Here is a 24,571-nt window from a genome sequence, read left to right as displayed (position 1 = left end):
AAAGTAATTCAAAAAGGTGAAAAAACTCTTTTTAAATTTGCTAGAGAAATATGGAGGACTGTGGATAGCCTTTAACATTGCAGGGCCCAGTTCAAATAAGAATCTGGCACTGAGCTATTGGCACTTAATTATTGCCCAATTCCATCTTTGGGTTAACTGGCAGTTGATAAAAGAACAGGTGCTGAATTCCCTCCTACTAATTTGCATTTAATAAGGTGCTTACAGTGAGAAATGGATCACCTGGAAAGATCTCGGAAAGATAGAGAAGGACAATATGCACACACTCACACACTCACACTCACACACACACATATATATATATATACTCTTCTTTACAGTCTTCAAGATTTTTACTGCAATCATGCCTTCACTGGAGTGGTTGACAATCTTTTTTGTTCTTCTTGCACCTTCCCTGGCACAAGAAAAGGCTTCACCAATTGCAGGTCGGTATTCAATAGTTTAGTTTAAGGCAAGATATCTAGAGAGAATACCTATGGGTTGATGCTATGATTATACATCTACACACAACTCTAGTTTTGATCATCTTTCTGGTGTTTAAAACTTGGATAGTGGCTGAATACATAGGAACATACAGTGACATAACGATAAAGGGATTGTTCACCTTTGAGTTAACTTATAGTATGACATAGAGAGTGATATTCTGAGACGATTTGCAATTGGTTTTCATTTTTTATTATTTGTGGTTTTTGAGTTATTTAGCTTTTTATTCAGCAGCTCTCCAGTTTGCAATTTCAGCCATCTGTTTGCTAGTGCTCAACTTACCCTAGCAACCATGCATTGATTGGGATAAGAGACTGGAATATGAATAGGAGATGATCTGAATAGAAAGATGAGTAATAAAAAGTAGCAATTACTATAGCCTTACTGAGTATTTGTTTTTTTAGATGGGGTCAGTGACCCTCATTTGAAAATGGGAAAGAGTCAAAAGAAGAAGGAAAAGAATTTAAAAAACGATAAAAAAGACATAATGAGCTTAATATACCTTACTTATAATTAACAATTCTATAACATACTAAAAGTTAACCTAAAGTTGAACCAACCCTTTAACCACTGGCAGGTGATCCAGAGTAAGGCAGAAATAGTGAAATAATCTTAGGGGCAGATTTATCAAGGGTTGAATTTCAAAGCAATGGGAGGTTTTTTTTTGAACTCCCATACCTTCGAAAATTTGAAGAAAAAAAAACCAACCGAAATTTATTGAAAATATTTTCAAGTTTTTTATCTGCGGGTGAATAGGCTGTATTTGAATCGCTCGAATCAAAGTTTTACCGCATCCGATTGGATTCGAATTGAAGGATTTGCCAAAAACTTCCACCAAAATGGTTCTAGGAGGTCCCCCATAGGCTAAATCAGCAATTTGACAGGTTTTAGATGGCTAACGGTCGAAAGTCAAGTTTTGAAAAGACAGTACAGGATAAATTTCGTTTTGTTTTTTTTTATTATTCAAATCGAATTTTGGCCTGTTCGATAGTCGAAGTACACAAAAATAGCTCGAAATTCGAATTTTTTTTACTTCTTTACTTAATTCAACCCTTGATAAATCTGCCTCTTAATATTGCAGTGGGTGGTACCACGATGAACATTGTATGAGTTACTACCAGTAATACTTCATCATTCTTTTTTTATTCATTTAAAGAGTAGTAAAATAATTTAACCATAGGAATTTCACAATTTTTTTTTACCTACACAGAACAATGTGGAGATGTCCTTACGGAACCCTACCAACCTCTGCAGATAAAACAATCAGCGGATAAAGATTGTACGTGGGACATTAAAAGGTCGGCCAATGAAACCACACGGCTGGTATTCTCTGTCCTCAAGTAAGTATGTCTTTGTGCAGTTTATCCTATTGATAAAATAATCCACAAACAGAGCAAGATGGTGGGGAACTTCAATTGTTTGTGATTTTACTAGGTTAGATGGAACCAGTATCTGGTTGGCCATTCACCTTTCTCTCTTTGCTCCTGAATGCAATTTGGTACACTTGGGCACACTACATAGACCAGTTATACTACTAATAGTGATGGGTGAATTCGCGAAACGGCGAAAAATTTGCGAAATCGCGCCGGCGTCTCGTCTTTGCCGCCGGCGGCCGTTTTTGACTCCGGCGTCCGTTTTTCCGACGCCGGCGCCCGTTTTTGACGCCGGCGAAAAAAAAAATAAAAAATTTTTTTGACGCCGGCTAATTTTCGCGGGCGTTTCGCAAATTTATTAGCTGCCGGCGAATCGCGCAAATTCGCCGCAAATTCGGCGCCTGGCGAATAAATTCGCCCATCACTAACTACTAATATTAATAAGTGTAATAATAATTAAAGTCACAGTACAGCTGACTTACCTTCTCTTTTAGGGGTCCATTACGTAGATGCACAGAATAGCTCTCCAAATTGCCCTCATAAGGCAAAAGGAAAAAAAGACAATTCAGGTAGACAGGTGTTTCACCCACAGACTACCATGGCCCGGTGCTGCTGCTGCTCTATGTATAGTGAATCAATTAAAACAACTGCAGCAACCTTGCATACAGAGTTCCAATGCCTAATATCTTCTCTGTAGTCCCTTAAAGACTTTGGGGGTTGTATACAGGCATGGAACCTGTTATCCAGAATGTTCGAGACCTGGGGTTTTCCGGATAAGGGTCTTTCTGTAATTTGGATCTCCATACATAAAGGGGAACATATTCGACCGTCGAAGTAAAATCCTTCGACTTTGAATATCGAAGTCAAAGGATTTACCGCATTTCCTGCGATAGAACAATCGAAGGAATAATCGAACGATTCGAAGGATTTTAATCCACCGATCGAACGATTTTCCATCGATCCCAAATTGGCTAGAAAGCCTATGGGGACCTTCCCCATAGGCTAACATTGATGCTCGGTATGTTTTAGGTGGCGAACTAGGGGGTCAAAGTTTTTTTTAAAGAGACAGTACTTCGACTATGGAATGGTCGAATAGTCAAACGATTTTTAGTTTGAATCGTTCGATTCAAAGTCGTAGTCGAAGGTCGAAGTAGCCAATTCGATGGTCGAAGTAGCCAAAAAAATACTTCAAAATTCAAAGTATTTTTTATTCTAATCCTTCGCTCGAGCTGAGTAAATGTGCCCCAAAGTCTACTGCAAAATCATTTAAATGTTAATTAAACCAATAGCATTGTTTCACCTTTAGTAAGTTGTTTCTTCGTTGGAATCAAGTACAAGTTACTGTTTTGTTATAACAAAGAAAAAGGGAATCATTTTTAAAAATTTGAAGAATTTTATTATAATGGAGTCTATGGGAGATGGCCTTCCTTTAATCCAGAGTTTTCTGGATAAAAGGGGCCTCGGATAAGGGATCCCATACCTGTACTAATTCCAGCTACAAGCACAGGACAAGGACTCTTCCACACAAAAAAACGTATGTTGTTGCTTGCAAAGCAGCCCTGTACATAACACCTGCCACAGGCTGATAATAACTTATGCCAAGCAGGTTGCACGGTGATACCCTTATTAATGTTTTCAAATTGTTAGTTGCAACTACGGTATATTGGTGCATTGTGCACAATTGCTTTGGATGCACCAGAATTCTGTGCAACAACACTGCATAATAATTAGTTTGAATAGACCAGCAATTCCCAACCACTGGTTTACGAACAACATGTTCCTCACCAACTCCTTGGTTGTTGCTCCCAGTGGCCTCAAAGCAGGTGTTTATTTTTCAATTCCTGGCAAGTTTTAATTCCATAAAAAACAGGTGTACTGCCAAACAGAGCTTCCTATAGGCTGCCAGTCCACATGGGTGCCAGCAAATAGCCAGTCACAACCCTTATGTTGCATCCCCAGAAACTATTGTCAGACTAGTGTTGCTCCCCGACTCTTTTTACATTTGAATGTGGTTCACGAGTAAAAACTTTTGGGGGCCCCTGGAACAGACATTGTATCATTTCCTCAAATGATTTTATACGTAGAAATGCAGATCTGTCAAAAGAAGAGACTAGGCAAAGCCCCATTATGAGAGATGTACCAAAAATACATTCAGTAAAATGAACAAAGTATTTATATTTACCCAGGGCAGCCATCAAGGGGGGACAGGGGGGAGAGTTGTAGGGGGCCCCGAGGGTAAGGGGGCCCCGGCCACGCCTACTTACTTGATTAGCCGGCCCCCCATCTTTCTGAGAGCTGCTGACTTTGGGAAGGCATGGACGTTTAAGGGGCTCTGGCCACCAATTTTCTTATAACATGGGGGGGGGGGCCCTGGGCACCAATTTTGGCCACCAATTTTTTTACTCATGTGGGGTCCTAGCCACCAATATTTTTTAATGGGGAGACCCTGGCCACAAATGTTTTTTTATGGGGGGCCCTGACCACCAATATCTTTTTATTTTTTATTAACATGTGGGAACCCTAGCCACTGATATGTTTTTTTACTGTGTGGTGGGGGGCGGACCTGTGGGGTGGGGAGGGCGGATCTGTAGGTGGGGCTTGCGGTGGGTGCAGCCCAGGGGGCCCAGGAAATGTTGTCGTATGGGGCCCTGCGATTTCTGATGGCGGTCCTGTATTTACTGGCTAATAGGACTAGTAGGACATTAATGTGACTGTGTTTCTCCTCCAGTTTAAACCCTAATGCAGACTGTTCCCAGGAGAATGTAACTGTCTCTGATGAAAATTTGCAAGTGCTCGGGGTACTCTGCCCAAATTCACCCCAGATCTCTGTCTTTGAGGCAGTCGGTGGCCTGTCCGTACGCGTTTTCACTGACTCCAATACCAGTGACCGGATTCTCTATTTGTTTTACAACTCGTTCGCTACAGGAAGCGGTAAGTCAAGAATGGGCAAATATTTCTAAGCATTGAAATCCTTGAGTAGGAAACAAAAATACATTCCATGTATTTCTCATACGCTGCTCCGTGTGGCAACAGTTTAAACAAATCCTAAACATTTAAGGGGTTGTTCACCTTAAAATTAATTCTTAGTATGATGTAGAGAGTGATATTCTGAGACAATTTGTAGTTGGTTTTCATTTTTTACTATTTCTGGTTTTTGAGTTATTTAGCTTTTTATTCAGCAGCTCTCAGTTTCAGCTGGTTATCTGGTTGATAAGGACCAAATTACCCTAGCAACCATGCACTGATTTCAATAAGACCTGTATAGAAAGAAGAGTAATAAAAAAAAAGGAGCAATAACTATTAGGGGGTTATTTATCAAAGATTGCGTTTTAGAGTAATGTGAGCTTTCTAAAACCTCGAATGAACTCATAACTCAAATGGTTTCTGATTTAGGAGTTTTCCACTCGAATTAAATCGTGTTTTCGAGCGAAAACCTCTGAAAAAAACATCATGAAGACTACAAACATCTTCAAATGGTTCAAGGGACCTCTGTCATTGACTCTTACATGGCCTCAACAGGTTTTAGATGGTGTATTTTTTGTATTCAAGCTATTTCCAGGGTCGGGGTATAATAAATCTCAAAATATTCAAGTACTTTTTTTTAAAAACTCAAATTATTTGTGGAAAACACAACTTATCCCTTTCCCTTAATGCATAGCCTTTCATAGCATTGGTTTTTAGATGGGGTCCATGACTTCCATATGAAAGCTGCAAAGAGTGTCGGACTGGCCCGGCGGGAAACCGGGAAAAAACCCGCTGGGACCCGGGCTGCTTCCCAGAAGAGATGAACCTGTGCTGTGGAGAAATGTGTTTGCGCATTCGCACAGACACAACGTATGCATGCGGCAGGCCTGGAATTGGAGGTCAGGAGGGGGCCCCAGGTGACTGCCAGGAGGGCCCTTTATTTGCAGCCCTGGTGGGCCCCCAAGGCTGCAGTCCAACCCTGGTTGCAAAGAATCAAAAGAAGGCGGCAAATATTTCAAAAACTACAATATAAAAAAAATGAAGGCCAATTGAAAAGTTGCAAAGAATTAGCCGTTATATAACATTCTAAAGGTTCAATAAGAGGTGAACCACCCCTTTAAAAGAGAACCACTGTAAAGGACGTAAAGCGTTCCCAAAAGCATAGCGCTCAAACTGTAATATAGATCATACTCCCTTTAGACTTCAGGCTGCCATCAGCAAATAAATTGTTTCATGTTTAAACTAGTGATCGTCTCACTGTGTTGTTTTATTAATGTTTATTAATGAAATCTCTAAGAGCCTGTGTCCTGTGGAGGAAACACACGTGGTATCTCTGGAACCATCTCCAGCCCCAGTTATCCTAACAGACACCCAGACTTTGCCTTTTGTGTTTGGCACCTGGATGCACCAAAGAATACCAAGATCCAGTTGTCATTTACTGAAATCTTGTGAGTCTTACCTATATTTTATTTGCATGTGTTAATTGTGTGTGTAACTGTTATTTGTTGATAAGAGAGTGACAAAACGAACACATTCTTATTGGTATGAAGGGACCGTGGGGAAACAACGTAAAATACGGGAAAACTTAAAATCCGGGGAAGTAAATTCGGGGTTATACTGTACTGAAATCTACTTACAGGAATAGTAACACCAAAAAATAAAAAGTTTTAAAGTAATATAATGTACTGTTGCTATACACTGGTAAAAGTTTAGAAAGACTACTGTAGTTTATGTAAATAGACTTCTGTGTAGCCATCCAGGCTAAAAAGACAACAGGAAACCTAGCAGATAACATATAAGCCCTGTAATAGATTCTACAGATTGCATCTGGTGTTTGCTATGTAACCTGTGCTTGAATTACTGCCCCCATGCCTACACAGCAGCTTGTTTATATAAACTATAGTAGTACTTATCTGTTATCTACTGTGTATCCTGTGCTTGAATTACTGCCCCCATGCCTACACAGCAGCTTGTTTATATAAACTATAGTAGTACTTATCTGTTATCTACTGTGTATCCTGTGCTTGGATGGCTGCCCCCATGGCTACACAGCAGCTTGTTTATATGAACTATAGTAGTACTTATCTATTATCTACTGTGTATCCTGTGCTTGGATGGCTGCCCCCATGGCTACACAGCAGCTTGTTTATATGAACTATAGTAGTACTTATCTGTTATCTACTGTGTATCCTGTGCTTGAATGGCTGCCCCCATGGCTACACAGCAGCTTGTTTATATAAACTATAGTAGTACTTATCTGTTATCTACTGTGTATCCTGTGCTTGAATGGCTGTCCCCATGGCTACACAGCAGCTTGTTTATATAAACTATAGTAGTGTTTGTGAATCAAACACACAGCTTTTACCAGTGCAAGTCAACAGTACATTATATTTTCATTACTTTAAAACACTTCCATTTTTTTGGTGTTATTGAAAAGGCAAAGGCAAACCACAGCTTTAACCACAGCAGGGTGCCGGAGACGGAGCATCCAGGGAAAACATCACACAAATTATAGAGCATGAACGCTAATCAGTGCCACAGTTACCAAGAAGACAGCTTTAAAGTTGTTTGTGTTGATCCGAGTACTGGTTTAGATTCATGCTCTGTCTCTTTTAACTTTGCAGTTTAGAAATAGACCCACTGTGCCGGTTTGACTTCATTGCAGTGTATGACGGCCCCTCCACTAGTTCTCCTCTGCTGGATCTTCTATGTGGCCGCACCACAGCTCAGCTGGAAACCTCCTCCAATTCTGTGACGTTGATGCTGAGCGCAGATTACGCCAATTCCTACTTTGGATTCTCTGCTGCTTATAAAGCTTTACCGAAATCCAATACAAGTATGTGGGATATATATAACCAGGCACATTAGTTGATTACAAATAAAAACACGGCTGGAGCCTATGGAAGGATTGTGCCGCCTCCAGATCAGCTTGGATTCTATACTAATATGTCAGTATAGCCTTAAAGGGGTTGTTCACCTTTGAGTTAACTTTTAGTATGATGTAGAGAGGGATATTCTGAGACAATTTGCTATTGGTTTTCAGTTTTTATTATTATGAGTTATTTAGCTTTTTATTCAGCAGCTCTCCAGTTTGCAATTTCAGCGATCAGGTTGCTAGGGTCCAAACCACCCTAGCAACCATGCATTGATTTGAATAAGAGACTGGTTATAACAAAAGTAATAAAAAAAGTAATAAAAAGTCACAATAACAATAAGGGGCAGATGTATCAAGGGTCCAATTTCGAGGGGTTAAATCCCTCGAAATTCGACTGGGGAATAGAATCGAATAGGCGATTCAGGCGAATTTACGCTCTGGCGAATAGTCGAATGGGCGAATATTCGCCAGGCGAATAGGCGCACAATCGAATATTCGATTGAAGGATTTTCATTCGATCCAATGATCGATCGAATGCCTTTGTATTCGATCAAAAACTTAGAAAACAAGCCTATGGGACTTTCCCATGGCGAAGTAGGCAGTCGAAGTATTTTTAAAAGAGACAGTACTTCGACTATTGAATGGGCGAAAAGTCGCATCGTTTTTGCACTCGATCTATTCGAATCATTCTACTCAGGTGAATTTACGCCAATTCGATAGTCGAGGAGCACAAAAAACTACTCGAAATTCAAGCTTTTTTCCCCTCTATTCATTCACCCGAGCTTGGTGAATGGGCCCCTTTAAATGTGTAGCCTTACAAAGCATTTGAATTTTAGAGGGGGTCAGTGACCCCCATTTGAAAGCTGAAAAGACTCAGAAGAAAAAGGCAAATCTTTAAAAATAAATACTGAAGACCAATTGAAAAGTTGCTTAGAATTGGCCAATCTTTCACATACTAAAATGAACTTAAAAGTGAACCACCACTTTAAGCTTATTGTAAGAAACTCACTATTTTCTGTGAATGTAAAGGTAGAATGAGTGGCCAATAAACGCTTCTAGTTTTACAGACCAATATGGCAAATGATTGGCCCATGCATTGAGCCCACCCAGCTGCCTGCCCAACCAATATCTGGCTACAAATGTGCTTTATATCCATTGGGCAGGTTAGAACATCCCATCATACAAAGGCCGCATTGGCACGTTGATACAGTCCACTCCCAACAGGTCTGTAATATAATCCAATTGTTGGCCTGGGGTCTAAACATTCAGTTCAAAGATCTGCTCATGTGGTCATTTAAATAGTGGGTAAAAAAAACTTGGAATCAGAAACAAAATATCCAGAGTTTGATTACTTTACCAGCCAATTGTGACTTACCCTGACTATTTAATTTCCTTTCACTTGGGCCAATCCTTAATTTTTTTAATTAAAAAAACCACAACCAAACTGCCATACCCAATTTGACCTTATTTATTATTTAAAAAACTCAAATTAATCGGTTTTGGGATAACCCTGAAAAAATCATATGAATAATTGTATTGTATGTTTTTTTCTGGCTTTTGCCCTGAATCGTATGATTTTTTTGGGGTTTTGCCTGAAAACCCCCAAATGATGGATTTCGGGCTAAACCCAGAGTAGACCACATAAACTTCCAATTAGGACAGGGACTTCAGCCATTGACTTATGCCAGTAGCGTAAGTAAAGGGGGACGGGCCCTGGCCCTCTCGCACCCTCTGCTCCCCCGGTAGTTCCACCACTGACTTATGCTGAGATGGCAGATTTTTGGCTTTTTGCAGCATCAGGCTTAAATAAGTCTCAAAAAAATTGAGTTTTTAAAAAAAATAAAAAAAATTGGAGTTTTGCCCCAAAAAGCCCAACCAAATAAATTCGGAGTTTAGTAAATAACCCCCTAAGGGTTCAGCTAAACACGGAGTTCACTGCACCCCTATCACATGCATGATTAAACATAACACATTCGCATCATACACTGATTTAGCTGTCATTGTTTTAAAGGGGTTGTTCACCTTTGCGTTCAATTTTAGCTTGATGTAGACTAGAGAGTGATATTCTGAGATAATATGGTCCAAATAACCCTAGCAACCGTGCATCGATTTGAATAAAACACTGGAATAGGAATAGGAGAGACCTTCATAGAAAGATAAGTAATAAGAAGTAGAAATAACAATACATTTGTAGCCTTACAGAGCATTTGTTTTTTTTTTAGATGGGGTCAGTGACCCCGAGTTGAAAGCTGGAAAGAGTCAGGAGAAGAAGGCAAATAATCAAAAACAAATATTAAAAAAATAAAGACTAATTGAAAGGTTGCTTAGAACTGGCCATTCTATAACATGCTAAAATGTAACTTTGAAAGTTAAATTCCCCTTTAAGGCACAGACAGGAAGTCATTCTCTTATTTCTTTGTAGCCTCCTTGTCCTGCTCTGGAGATGAAATGACAGTGATCATTAATCCATCATACCTTGAAAGCCTGGGATATACAGCAGATGAACTGACGCTGACCGATACAGCTTGCGGACCTCTATCCAGCAACCCTGTTGCATTTATTGTTCCATACCAGACTTGTGGGACAGTCAGAAAGGTGAGAAACTGATATATTTGTGGGCATTGGCAGGTCAGATGCAACTCTTTATGTAAAAGAGGCTGGTTAGGAAAAAAATTAGAAACCTTTCTGAAATGTTTCCTAACCAGAAAACATCAGAGCAGCCTCTTTCTTTCTCCTGACAACTTTATTGACTACTTGGTGGTCAGACTGGTCAGAAAATGACCAGCAGATGGTGCTATCGTAACAAAATTCATTCATATTAACAGTACATGTAACCCATAATATCTTGGAATTAAAAAAATAAATAAATAATGATTGGACACTGCAAAAGTGCTTAGAATAGCACTGTCATCAAATTTACATTCACTTATTTTTTAGGTTTCCTTATTCTTTAAAGGGCATGTAAAGGCAAAAAAATTAAATCCAATTTTTACTTTCTTCAATGAAAAAGAAACCTATCTCCAATATACTTTAATTAAACTGTTTTTCTAAGAAACCTAACTGTATGCAGTGAAATTCTCCCTTCATTTACTAATGTGGATAGGAATTGTCAGACGGTCCCTAACTGCTCTGCAGGGAAACAATCATACTTATGAACAGCAGGCTTACTTCCCAGCCATGCAGAACTCAAGCAGCTTTGTTTGTTTCCCTGTAGAGCAGGCGGCGACTGTGTAGAGATTTGTATTGGATTTTATTTTTGCCTTTACATCCCCTTTAGTGTTTCCAACTCCAGCTGCAGGGACAAATATTATGGAGCCAAATTTAAACAAATAAACTGGGATTCTATTTGGAGGATTATTTTGCTGCAACCACTGGTTCTTGAGAGTAGGAGAAAGTTTGTATTAAACAATACAAAAACTATAAAATCCACATTAGATTACATGACAACACAGGACTCAGTGCAGTCTGTATATCCGGATTATTAATCAGTCTTACTGTATCGGTGTCTGGCAGATATTATTTGACTTGTGCTGTTTTGATAATTAATGATGAACCCTAAGCAGCCCAGACCACACTGAGCATGTGCACAGTCTTGGTCTTGCAAAGATGTATAACAAAGTTAAAAAATGGTGACACCTTGTGGCCAACTTTGAAAGCATAAATCATTTATTTTAATAGGCTTGTGGTGCAGTAAGTTCATGCTTATATTTAGTATACAAGATACAGCATTTCTAGCCTTATTCTATTTTAGACTTTACTTCCCCTTTAACTGCCCAAATTTTCCATTGAGGTCTGTGTGTAAGCAGCAATCCACACAGTCAAGATATGGGGGACTTGATTGTACAGTTGGAACCTATCATGTGTAATCTGAATAATGCTGCCACCTGGTAAATGTCAATATAGACAATATAACAATATAGACATTTAACTTGTAGGGATTTGATTTCCTTATGGTTTTTTTTTTTTTAAATGGAATTGTCCTCCTGTTTGGCAGTTGGAAGATCATACAATCTCATACACAAACACCATTTCGGCATCTTTAGCCAGAGGGCTGATCACTAGACGTAAGCAGGTTCAGATTATTGTGACGTGTGAATTGGACGGCAATACGGTTGTGGAGATAATGTACACGACAGAGGATGATATTATTCAGGAGCAGCGGGACACCAGCAGATACGACGTCGGTCTGTCCTTCTTTACCTCCGAGACCTTTGTTACCCCAGTGCTGGAATCTCCCTACTTTGTGGATCTAAACCAGACGCTTTTCTTACAAGCCACACTGCATCTCCCAGACCCACAGCTGACTGTCTTCACTGACTCCTGCTTTGCCTCTTCTGAACCCAAATTCCAAGCTGCAACGTATGATCTCGTCAGACAAGGGTAGGAACCCAAATCCCCAAAAAGTAACAGCACCGCATCTCTGGTTCCAGATCAAAAACCAAATGAACGAATCATACTTTTACAATTACGTTGACCTATAAACGAACGTTTAATATAATATACACAGACACTTTGCAATTGGTCTTAATTTTTAAAAGGGATCCACCGAAATCAGGATTCGGTTCTGGATTCGGCCTTTTTTAAGCAGGATTTGGATTAGGCCAAATTCATGTGCCTGGCCGAATCGAATCCAAATCCTAATTTGCATATGTAAATTAGGGACGGGTAGGGAAATCACGCGACTTTTTGTCACAAAAGAAGATTTTTTCGACTTTTTCCTTTCCTGACCCTAATTTGCATATGAAAATTAGGATTCCGATTTGTTTTGGTATTCAGCCGATTCTTTCACCAAGGATTCGGGGGTTTGGCCGAATCCTAAATAGTGGATTCGGTGCATCCCTAATTTTTAATTGTTTTTTATTTTTTTAATGATTTAGTTTTTTATTCAGCACAAATCCAGTTTGGAATTTCAGCAGCTGTCTGGTTACTAGGGCACAAATGACCCCAGCGGCAATAAAACTGTAGCTTCACAGAGCAATAGTTTATGCTGCTGGGGTCAGGGACCCCCATTTAAAATCTTGAGAAAGTCAGAATAACAAGGCAAATAATTAAAAATAACTATTTTAAAACATGAAGACCAATTGAAAACTTGCTAAGAATTGTTAATTCTATAACAGACTAAAAGTTTACTTAAAGGGGTCGTTCACCATTAAGTTAACTTTTAGTATGACCCAGAGAGTGATATTCTGAGACAATTTGCAGTTGGTTTTTGTATTTTACTATTTGTGGGTTTTGAGTTATTTAGCTTTTTATTCAGCAGCTCTCCAGTTGGCAATTTCAGCAATCTGGTTGCTAGGGTACAATTTACCCTAGCAACCATGCATTGATTTGAATGAGAGACTGGAATATAAATAGGAGAGGACCTTACTAGAAAGAGGAGTAAAAAAAAGTAGCAATAACAATATTTTTGTAGCCTTACAGAGCATTTGCTTTTTAGACGGGGTCAGCGACGCCCATTTGAAAGCTTGAAAGAGTCAGAAGAAAAAGGCAAATAATTATAAAACTAGAAAAAATAAATAATGAAAACCAATGGAAAAGTTGCTTAGAATTGGCCATTCCATTACATAGTAAAAGTTTACTTAAAGGTGAACCACCCCTTTAATAGTTAACAATTCATTTAAAATTGCGGTTCACCTTTAAGTTTACTTTTAGTATGTTGCAGCATTGCCAGCAAGTCCAGTGTCGTAACTATAAAGGAAACAGATCCCACAGTTGAAGGGGGCCCCGGACTGCAGAGTTTGCTTCCTCTATTGTTAGCTAGGGAGTGGGCGGAGGAGGGGCAGAGAGTTGGTAGGATGGGGGATCGGAGTGAGCTGGGCCCCATTTTTTTGCAAATTATTTGTCTTTTTTATTCTGACTCTTCCCAGCTTCCAAAGAGGGGCGTCACTGACCCCATCTAAAAAAAAACAAATGCTCTGTAAGGCTACAAATTTACTTTTTATTACTCATCTTTCTATTCAGGTCTCTCCTATTCATATCCCAGTCTCTTATTCAAATCAGTGTCTGGTTGCTAGGGTAATTTGGACACTAGCAACCAGATGGCTGAAATTGCAAACTGGAGAGCTGCTGAATAAAAAGCTAAATAACTAAAAAACACACAAATAATAAAAAAAAGAAAACCAATTGCAAATGGTCTCAGATTATCACTCTTTATATCATTCTAGGGGGCAGATTTACATAGGGTCGAATATCGAGGGTTAATTAACCCTCGATATTCGACCATCGAAGTTAAATCCTTCGACTTCGAATATCGAAGTCGAAGGATTTAGCGCAAGTAGTTCGATCGAACGATCGAACGAAAAATCATTCGGTTCAAACTATTTTAATCCATCGATCTAATGATTTTTCTTCGACCTAAAAAAGCTTAGAAAGCCTATGGGGACCTTCCTCATAGGCTAACATTGACTTTGGTAGCTTTTAGGTGGCGAACTAGGGGGTCGAAGTTTTTTCTTAAAGAGACAGTACTTCGACTATCAAATGGTCGAATAGTCGAACGATTTTTAGTTCGAATCGTTCGATTCGAAGTAGCCCATTCGATGGTCGAAGTAGCCAAAAAAACCATTTGAAATTCGAAGTTTTTTTCCTCTATTCCTTCACTCAAGCTAAGTAAATGGGCCCCTAAATGTTCATTTAAAGGGGAACAACTATAGTTATATTATAACATGGTTTTTGCCTAATTTAGGAAGTGCCTTTGTGATTAATCTTGCTCTATCCACTTGCAGCTGTGCGAAGGATGATACCTATCACAACTTTCCATCTGGCAGTGGTTTTGCACGTTTCAGTTTCGGCGCATTCAAGTTCCTGCACTTGCACAATTCTGTTTATCTCAAGTGCCGTGTAGTGATCTGTGATACGAATGACACTGCATCACGCTGCAATCAGGGCTGTATTACCCGGCATCGCAGGGACCTGGGCTCAAGCAAGTGGAAAGCAAATGCTGTCGTGGGACCAATCCGTCTGGGCCATCATACTCACAATGACATTTCAGGTAAGAGGCACTGATTTGAATAAGAGACTGGAATATAAATAGGAGAGGCCTGAATAGAAAGATGAGCAATAAAAAGTAGCAATAACAATTTGTAGCCTTACAGAGCATTTGTTTATAGATGGGGTCAGTGACCCCCATTTGAACGCTGGAAAGAGTTAGAAGGAGGCAAATACTGTAATTTAAAAACAATGAAAAATAAACAATGAAGCCCAAGAATTAGCCATTCTATAACATACTAAAAATGAACTTAAAGGTGAACTACCCCTTTAAAGGAATGACAATATTATGCACTGTTGCCCTGCACTGATAATACTGGTGTGTGTATGCTTCAGAAAGACTACTATAGTTTATATAAACAAGCTGCTGTGTAGCCATGGGGACAGCCATTCAAGCACAGGATACACAGTAGATAACAGATAAGTACTACTATAGTTTATATAAACAAGCTGCTGTGTAGCCATGGGGACAGCCATTCAAGCACAGGATACACAGTAGATAACAGATAAGTACTACTATAGTTTATATAAACAAGCTGCTGTGTAGCCATGGGGGCAGCCATTCAAGCACAGGATACACAGTGTATAACAGATAAGTACTACTATAGTTTATATAAACAAGCTGCTGTGTACCCATGGGGCAGCCATTCAAGCACAGGATACACAGTGTATAACAGATAAGTACTACTATAGTTTATATAAACAAGCTGCTGTGTAGCCATGGGGACAGCCATTCAAGCACAGGATACACAGTAGATAACAGATAAGTACTACTATAGTTTATATAAACAAGCTGCTGTGTAGCCATGGGGACAGCCATTCAAGCACAGGATACACAGTAGATAACAGATAAGTACTACTATAGTTTATATAAACAAGCTGCTGTGTAGCCATGGGGGCAGCCATTCAAGCACAGGATACACAGTGTATAACAGATAAGTACTACTATAGTTTATATAAACAAGCTGCTGTGTACCCATGGGGCAGCCATTCAAGCACAGGATACACAGTGTATAACAGATAAGTACTACTATAGTTTATATAAACAAGCTGCTGTGTAGTCATGGGGACAGCCATTCAAGCACAGGATACACAGTAGATAACAGATAAGTACTACTATAGTTGATATAAACAAGCTGCTGTGTAGCCATGGGGGCAGCCATTCAAGCACAGGATACACAGTAGATAACAGATAAGAACTACTATAGTTTATATGAACAAGCTGCTGTGTAGCCATGGGGGCAGCCATTCAAGCACAGGATACACAGTAGATAACAGATAAGTACTACTATAGTTTATATGAACAAGCTGCTGTGTAGCCATGGGGGCAGCCATTCAAGCACAGGATACACAGTAGATAACAGATAAGTACTACTGTAGTTTATATAAACAAGCTGCTGTGTAGCCATGGGGGGCAGCCATTCAAGCACAGGATACACAGTAGATAACAGATAAGTACCACTATAGTTTATATAAACAAGATCCTGTGTAGCCATGGGGGCAGCCATTCAAGCACAGGATCACAGTAGATAACAGATAAGCTTTGTAGTATATAATGGGATTCTTCAGAACATATCTGTTAGCTACTGTGTATCCTGTGCTTGAATGGCTGACCCCAGTTTTTTTTTGGCCAAATAGGTCCGTTTTTGATCGTACGAATCGAATTAATAGGGCATTCAATCAAATTTCGAATCAAAGTTTTCTCCCCCCAAAATATTAAATTTTTCAAAGTCCACCAATTGACTCCAAATAGGTTCGAATTTTTAAAGAGACGGTACATAATAAATTTCGATATTTGAATTTTCAAATTTTTTTCAATTTCTAATCGAATTTGGACTATTCCCTAGTGGAAGTACACAAAAATTAGCTCGAAATTCAAATTTTTTGAAGTCGAAAATTCACCTCGACCTTTGATAAATCTGCCCCTTACATTTTTTGGTGTTACTGTTCCTTTAATAAATGAGTTCTGAAGGTTCCAATCAGAGGCACTGCATGAATGTTCATCTTTGAGGCTCGGTTTACCCTCGACATGTTTTATTTATTATTAGATTATGATTAGACTCCGTTGTCTTCTGCTGTACGTTGAAAGGCTCCGCTTGTGTTCAGCTGCACTGCCCTCATCTTGTTTCTCTCTGCAGAATCTATCGGTGAGGAGAATGGATCCAAAGCAGAACACGGCAGTTTCTATTTGTTTGGAATCCTTGTTTTAGTGGCCAATGTTCTCATAGTGTCACTGGTAGTGCTGCGCTCCTCTAGGAAACAACGCGCTGCTTACAGATACCATCCTGTACCCACTCAGTAACATGAAAATAAAATCCTCTCTCTATAGGGATGGCCTTCATCTCAGGTGGAAACACATTAAAGGGGTCGTCACCTTCCAAAACTTTTTTCAGTTCAGTTGTTTTCAGATTGTTTACCAGAAATAAAGAGTTTTTCCAATTACTTTCTGTTTTCTATGTGTGACTGTGTTTTCTAATATTGAAGTGTAAGTCTAATTTTTCACCTTCTAAAGCCGCTCTGGGGGGGGGGTCGCCGACCCTGTATACTGTTCTAAATCGATATGTTTAGTTGATTTGTTATCATTGTCCCTACTGAGCAGAATCCCTGAGTTTCATTAACTGTTAGAATTGATACAATAGTTGCAAAGACTCCAGAGATGCTGCTGAGAAATGTATCAACTAAGGGGCAGATTTATCAAGGGTCGAAGTGAAAATTCAAATGAAAAAAATTAGAATTTCGAACTCTTTTTGTGTACTTTGACTAGGGAATAGACCAAATTCGATTTGAATTTGAAAAAAATTTGAATATGGAAACTTATCATGTACTGTCTTTTTAAAACTTCGACCATTCGCCATCTAATCTAAAATCTGTTTTAGCGTATGGGAGACCACATAGAACCTATTTGGAGTCAATTGGTGGACTCTGAAAAATCTAAGTTTTTTTTAGAAAAAACTTTGATAGAATATTTTTTTACTTCTTCGATTGGTACAATTCGAATTCAAACTAAAACGGCCTATTCACCCCAAAAAAAAAATTTTTTGGCTGGTCTTTTTATTATTCGGATTTCGAAGTTTTTTTGTATTAGGAAATTTCGACCCTTGATAAATCTGACCCTTGATGTTGCAAAATTATAACAGAGCAGAATCGGCAACTGAATTACTAATCTCCAACACCAGAGACAGGAACATTAAACTTAGATTTTGGAAAAATGGTAAAAAAAATAATTGGAAAAAGTCTTTATTTCTGGAGAACAATCTGAAAACGCATTTGGAAAGTGAACAACCCCATTAAGCTGCTGCAGAAAACCGGTACAGTGTAATTTCCCTTTTTAAATTTTATATTTGAAATAAAAATATTTTGAAATCATTCATATCTTGATGGTTGTTTCAAATGTCCGTGAAAACGCCAATATTACATGAAATTGTAATTTGGGATTCCAATAAAGTGTAAATTGAAAAATCGAATTTGCAGTAGGGAGTACTGGATTTCGGTTTGGGATTCAGGCCGAATGAGAGCCATTTTTGTCTGGATTTGAAGTCGGCTAAATCTAAGAGCCTGGCCAAACTGAATCTGAAACCCATAGAGCTGAAAAACTCTGCTCATGCCTAGTTTATGCATCAGGTTCAGAGTCGGACTGTGGGGCCCAATTGGGCCTCACCGCTGCCCCCTACTAAGAGGCGCCGCTCTGCGCGCACGCATGAGGGCGTGCTCGGCGCGCATGCGCCATAGTCAGATCAGCGAGGTTTTTTATTTTTTTTATTTTGTGGAATCCCATGTGGTCCAGCGGGGGCCCACCGGGTTCTTTCCAGGTGGCCCTCCGGGCCAGTCCGACACTGATCAGGTTTTACTGCTTGTGCACCCGCTCTTACACCACAGATGAAGAGTATGGATTTGGTTAAGTATCGCCTGAATCCATACCCCTAGATATGGGTAAACCCTAAAAAGCAGGGTTTGGCGCATCCCTAGTTTGTAGGAATATCAGGAACTTAGTCGAGCACTCGGAAGCCAAACAAACGCCCATATGCAATAAAATGAACTAAGTTTGCCCAGAAGCAGTTGCTATGGGTTACTGCTCCTGGGTAACTTTAGTGCCTTTTATGACATAAACCTGAAAGCGTTTTGAGGGCTGAAAAAACTACAAGTGCCAAACTGCAACTAAAAGAGGTTGTTGACCTTTAAATTAACGTTTAGTACGATGTAGAGCATGATATTGTGAGACAAGGCTTGGATTATCCCTATAGAAAGTGGATGGAAACCAGCAGAGGCATGGGAAGAACACAATACAGGTATGGGATGTTATCTGGAAACCCGTTATCCAGAAAAATCCAAATTACAGAAAAGCCGTCTCCCATAGACTCCATTTTAACCAAATAATCCACATTTTAAAAAATGATTTCCTTTTTCTCTGTAATAATAAAACCGTAGCTTGTACTTGATCCCAACTAAGATATAATTAATCCTTATTGGACGCAAAACCAGCCTATTGGGTTCATTTAATGTTTAAATGATTTCCTAGTAGAAAAAAGTGATAGTGACACAAAAAAACTAAATTTTAAAATATGAATGTACATTAAAAGTTACCTATAGGTTATGGGGATTGTTTTTTTTGCTGAGAGGTTTGTTTATCTAAGTTTTATTAGTTGAAGTCTCTAAACCTGACTGTTATTCCAACTGAATGTCCCATCTCAGCCTGTCAGTTAGAGATTCTAATTAGGGATGCACCGAATCCAGGATTTGGTTCGGGATTCGGCCGAATTCTTCTGCTCAGCCGAACCCGAATTTGCATATGCAAATTAAGGGCAGGGAGGGAAATCGAGTGACTTTTTGTAACAAAACAAGGAACTAAAAAATGTTTTCCCCTTCCCACCCCTAATTAGCATATGCAAATTAGGGTTCAGATTCGGTATTTGCCTGAATCTTTCGCAACGGATTCAGGGGTTCGGCTGAATCCAAAATAGTGGATTTGTGCATCCCTAATTCTAATGCTACCGGACTCCTGCTGCACAAATATGGCAGCCCCCTCATACGGGAACACGGGGCATCAGACAGGTAATGTCATTGTGCAAATACTTTATGGCAAAGTTACAAGTAGCTTTCAAAGGCAATATTATGATAGATGTAAAAAAAGAGTTTAATTTTGGGTGTCAGTATGTCTGATGAAGATGAAGATCCAATTTACAGAATGGCCCATTATCTGGTATACTCCAGGTCCTAAGGATTCTGGTTAACATTGTGTGCTGAGTAGTGATGAGCAAAATTTTTTGCCAAGTTCCGCCTTGAAAATTATTCCCATAGACCCTAACGAGTGAAAAGATTTGTTGCACGTCAAAAATTTGTCACGCAATTTATCACGCGTCATCAAAAAAATTATTTTCGTCCATAGACTACAATGTAATCTAAAATTACGCCATTTTGCGATTTTTTGGTGAGGTGAAATGGGTCAGATTCCATCACTAGTCCTGAGCCATTGTGGCTGAAGCTGTACTCACGACACAAGTGATGGTCAGATTTGGCCATTATAATGCTGGGTCAAGTCGGCACGATCCATTTGTTTGGTCATGGGAGGCAAATGCTGGTGCCTGATAGAATTTGCAACCAGGTATCAGTCAGGCAGGCCAGCTGTTGAGCCCCATACCTGGGGAAAGTTATGGCTCAGTCTGGAAGGTGAAAGTTTTTAGCTTTTAACAGCCCATGTACAGCCACCTTGTATAGAACAAAGTGTCGGTTCTACAATTTAAAATTTCATTCCTGAACCAACAAGTGTATTTTTTTAGTTGTAATATTGGTTTGTAGGTCATTTTGCCTGGTCATGTGATTTCAGAAAGATCCAGCACTTTAGGATGGAACTGCTTTCTGGCAGGCTGTTGTTTTTCCTACTCAATGTAACTGAATGTGTCTCAGTGGGACCTGGATTTTACTATTGAGTGTTGTTCTTAGATCTACCAGGCAGCTGTTATCTTGTGTTAGGGAGCTGTTATCTGGTTACCTTCCCATTGTTCTGTTGGTGTGTGGAGTGACTGAATTTATCAGAGCACATGATTGGGGGCAGCTGAGAAATTGACAATATGTCTAGCTCCATGTTAAATATAAAAACATCTGTTTGCTCTTTTTGAGAAACAGATTTCAGTGCAGAATTCTGCTGGAGCAGCACTAACTATACTCCCCCAAACAATGTAGGTCTCTATAAAAAGATATACAGCTCATGTGTAAAATCCTGCTTCATGTAAATAAACCATTTTCATAATAATATATGTAGTATGTGCCATTGGGTAATCATAAATAGAAAATTGGCATTTTAAAAAATAAAGGCCGCCCCCTGGGATCATACGATTCACGGTGCACACAAACATATGTTAGGTCACATGAGCCAATTAACAGACAGAGTTGTGTCTTTTGCTTCCACACTTCTTCCTGTTACAGTTAGAGCTGTAGTATTTCTGGTCAGGTGATCTCTGAGGCAGCACACAGACCATCACAAAATGGTGGTTCAAGACAAGAGATGTAAAAGGGCAATATTTACATAAATATATATATACCAGTTTGGTAAGATTCTTTAATATGCCACTTAATATGATATAAACAATCTGTTGCTTAAGTGTTCATTTTGGGGGTATAGTTTTCCTTTAACTTTGAAAAAAACATATTTTCCTATGACAGTATCCCTTTAACTATGGGGACAAGGAAACTATATATTTGCTCCAGCCATTCATCAGGCATTAACTAATGGGCTCCCTTAGTTAATAGATCACTATAATAGATCACGGTTGCCAAGCTCTGTGACACAGATACAATTTGCACAAGAGGAGCACAAATTGCACCCGTGTTGGTGTATTGCTTTAGCCTTGTGAAATTCATGGATCCTTGTGTGGAAATAAATGACAGGTCTGTTATTAAATACAATTATTATTATTTTTATTATTAAATAAGGCCCAGTGTCAACCATTTGCTTAGTAAACTAGAAGATAATATTTTTCTGTTACTGCTAAATGACTCCTTTTCCTTTCCATAAACACCATCCCTGTAGTTTGTAATTCCCCAACCGACTCCTGCTGTGCCTGTACCTGACTCCATGTTTCACTGGAAGGCCTGCAATCCTGGACAGCTTGCACCTACATTAGGGGGCAGATTTATTAAGCATCGAATAGGCAATTGAAATATGAATTTTCGAGTTTAAAAATTCACACATTTGAATTTTAATCCCCCTATTCAAATGTGAGATGGATCACATGGTACAAGTCAATGGCAGAGGTCCGTTGAGTCATTTGGAGATGTTAATAGCCTTCCTGACATTCAAATCAAATACGAATCAAATTTTTGGAGAAAAAATGTGATTTGTACGAATGTAATACGATTATAATTTTCAGGTTGAAACTATTCAATCGAATATTAGCCATTCAAATTTTTTCTTAAATAGCCTCCCAGTTGAATGGCGAGTATATTCGAATTTTAAAAAAACCTCACAAATCCAAAATTCGACCTTTGATAAAAGGCCTCCCCATGTTTTAATGGGTTGCCCATTACAAAAAGGCACATTTATCAAAGGTCGAAGTCTCGAATTCATGTGAGTATTTAAAAACTCCCCATCACTGCCATAAATTCAAAATCAACCAATTGAAATGTATTAAAAAAAACTGAATTTTTTAAACTTGGATGAATGGAATCGACCCAAAAACTCGAATCAAATTCATTTTAGTTTCAAAAACTTGATTTGTTTTTTCTTCAAAAAAAAAAAAAAAAATTTCAATTGACAAACAGCAATTTGGCAGGTTTTAGGTGTCAAATAGTCAAATTCGAGTTTTTAAATGGTCAGGGTATGATAAAGCTAAAAAAATCTAATTTTTTTTAAAAAACAAATCAAATTTAAATAACTCCCTAGACGAATTTGACCATAAAAAAACCTACAAATTGTGTAAATCCAGACAAAATGACATTATTATATTACTATACAAGAAATAATCTTTCAGAAAAGCAAGTACGGTATACGTCTTCCCTTTCAGACCTCTGCATTTTTAGTAGCCGGTATGTGAGGGCTGCATTGTCTTTAATACTTTAGAAGTAGGGATGCACCGAATCCACTATTTTGGATTAGGCCGAACCCCACCAAATCCTTCGCGAAAGATTCGGGCGAATACCGAACCGAATCCTAATTTGCATATGCAAATTAGGGCAGTAAAGGGAAAAAATGTTTCAGCCGGGCAGAAAGATTTGGCCGAATCCGAATCCTGCTGAAAAAGGCCGAATCCTGGATTCAGTGCATCCCTATTTATAAGCATTTCAGTCTCCTGCACTGACATTTTCATGTACCGACTCAATAAACTCCTAGAGGCATTTATCAAAGGTCGAATTTCTAATTCATGTGAGTTTGTTTTTTTTTTTTTTAAACTCCTTAAAAATTATAACATACAATTCGATTAGAGGGTAATTTAATTTAAAAAGAAAAGGACGATAAAACTCACACGAATTTTACCAACTTGAAAACTCGAATCGAATTAGACTAAACTTGATTCAAGTTTTTTTTCTCTGAGTTTTTTTTCTCTGAAAAAAAACTCGATTATCAGGAAGGCTAGTAACAAGTGCAAATTGGTCCCCGGACCTCTCCCATTGACTTATACATGAACTCGGCAGGTTTTAGGCGGCGAATAGTCGATTTCGAGTTCTTAAATGGCCAGAGGATGATAAATCTCGAAATTCGGATTTAAAACTTGAATCAAGTTTGTATAATTCACAATTCAAATTTTAGAGTTTTGACCACAATTCGACCCTTAAAGGAAAACTATACCCCCCAAACAATGTAGGTCTCTATAAAAAGATATTGCATAAAACAGCTCATATGTAAAATCCTGCTTCATGTAAATAAACCATTTTCATAATAATATACTTTTCTAGTAGTATGTGCCATTGGGTAATCATAAATAGAAAATTGCCATTTTAAAAAATAAGGGCCGCCCCCTCGGATCATAGGATTCACTGTACTCACAAACATACCAACAAACCATACATGTTAGGTCACATGAGCCAATTAACAGACAGAGTTGTGTCTTTTGCTTTCACACTTCTTCCTGTTACAGTTAGAGTTGAAGTATTTCTGGTCAGGTGATCTCTGAGGCAGCACACAGACCATAATAAAATAGTGGTTCAAGGCAAGAGATGTAAAAGGGCAATATTTACATAAATATATATTCCAGTTTGGTAAGATTCTTTAATATGCCACTTAATATGATATAAACTACCTGTTGCTTAAGTGTTCACTTTGGGGATATAGTTTTCCTTTAATAAAGGTGCACCCTAATGTCTCCGCATGACTTCTCATAATGAACAACAGTCGACACTTTCTTAGAAACGCATATGACTTGTCTAATCCTGTCTGACAATGTATCAATCATTCATGTTGTTTTCCAGATGAAGCCCTGTTACATGGGCACCTTTTTATGTCCAGATAGTAGGAATGCACAGAATCCAGGATTCAGTTCGGGATTCGGCCTTTTTCAGTAGGATTCGGCCGAATACTTCTGCCCGGCCGAACCAAATCCGAATTAGCATTTGCAAATTAGGGACGGGGAGAGAAATCTTGAAATCTTTTTCTCACAAAACAAGGAAGTAAAAAATGTTGTTCTCTTTAACCCCTAATTTGCATATGCAAATTAGGATTTGGTTCGGTATTCGGCCGAATCTTTCGCAGAGGATTTGAGGGTTTGGCCGAATCCAAAATAGTGGATTCCGTGCATCCCTACCAGATAAGAACTTACATTGAGCACACATAACTCTGAGCAAAGGGAGGCCAAGTGTAATCAGTGTGTAAGTGGCAAGTGCAATCACCTATGAATAAGTACCGGAGGGTACGAAACGCGTAAGGTGGAGTATCATGGGGTCAGTC

At 38.9% G+C, this 24,571-nt stretch overlaps 1 protein-coding gene across 1 annotated transcript; it reads left to right on the top strand.

Moving 5' to 3' along the window:
• Positions 1-347: 347 nt before the first annotated feature.
• cuzd1.L (CUB and zona pellucida-like domains 1 L homeolog) lies at positions 348-17,139 on the top strand (the record flags this gene model as incomplete). The annotated part of the gene is given in 9 exon segments (NM_001112838.1): positions 348-443; positions 1,712-1,841; positions 4,603-4,805; positions 6,136-6,286; positions 7,463-7,674; positions 10,136-10,308; positions 11,708-12,093; positions 14,436-14,701; positions 16,836-17,139. Coding segments are annotated over 9 exon segments (1,767 nt in total). The 3' UTR covers positions 17,000-17,139.
• Positions 17,140-24,571: the final 7,432 nt, after the last annotated feature.

Source organism: Xenopus laevis, chromosome 7L (assembly GCF_017654675.1).
Source record: "Xenopus laevis strain J_2021 chromosome 7L, Xenopus_laevis_v10.1, whole genome shotgun sequence".
In the NCBI taxonomy this organism is placed as follows: domain Eukaryota; kingdom Metazoa; phylum Chordata; class Amphibia; order Anura; family Pipidae; genus Xenopus; species Xenopus laevis.
The sequence above is the reverse complement of the archived record's forward strand: the minus strand, read 5'-3'. Positions and strand labels throughout refer to the sequence as shown.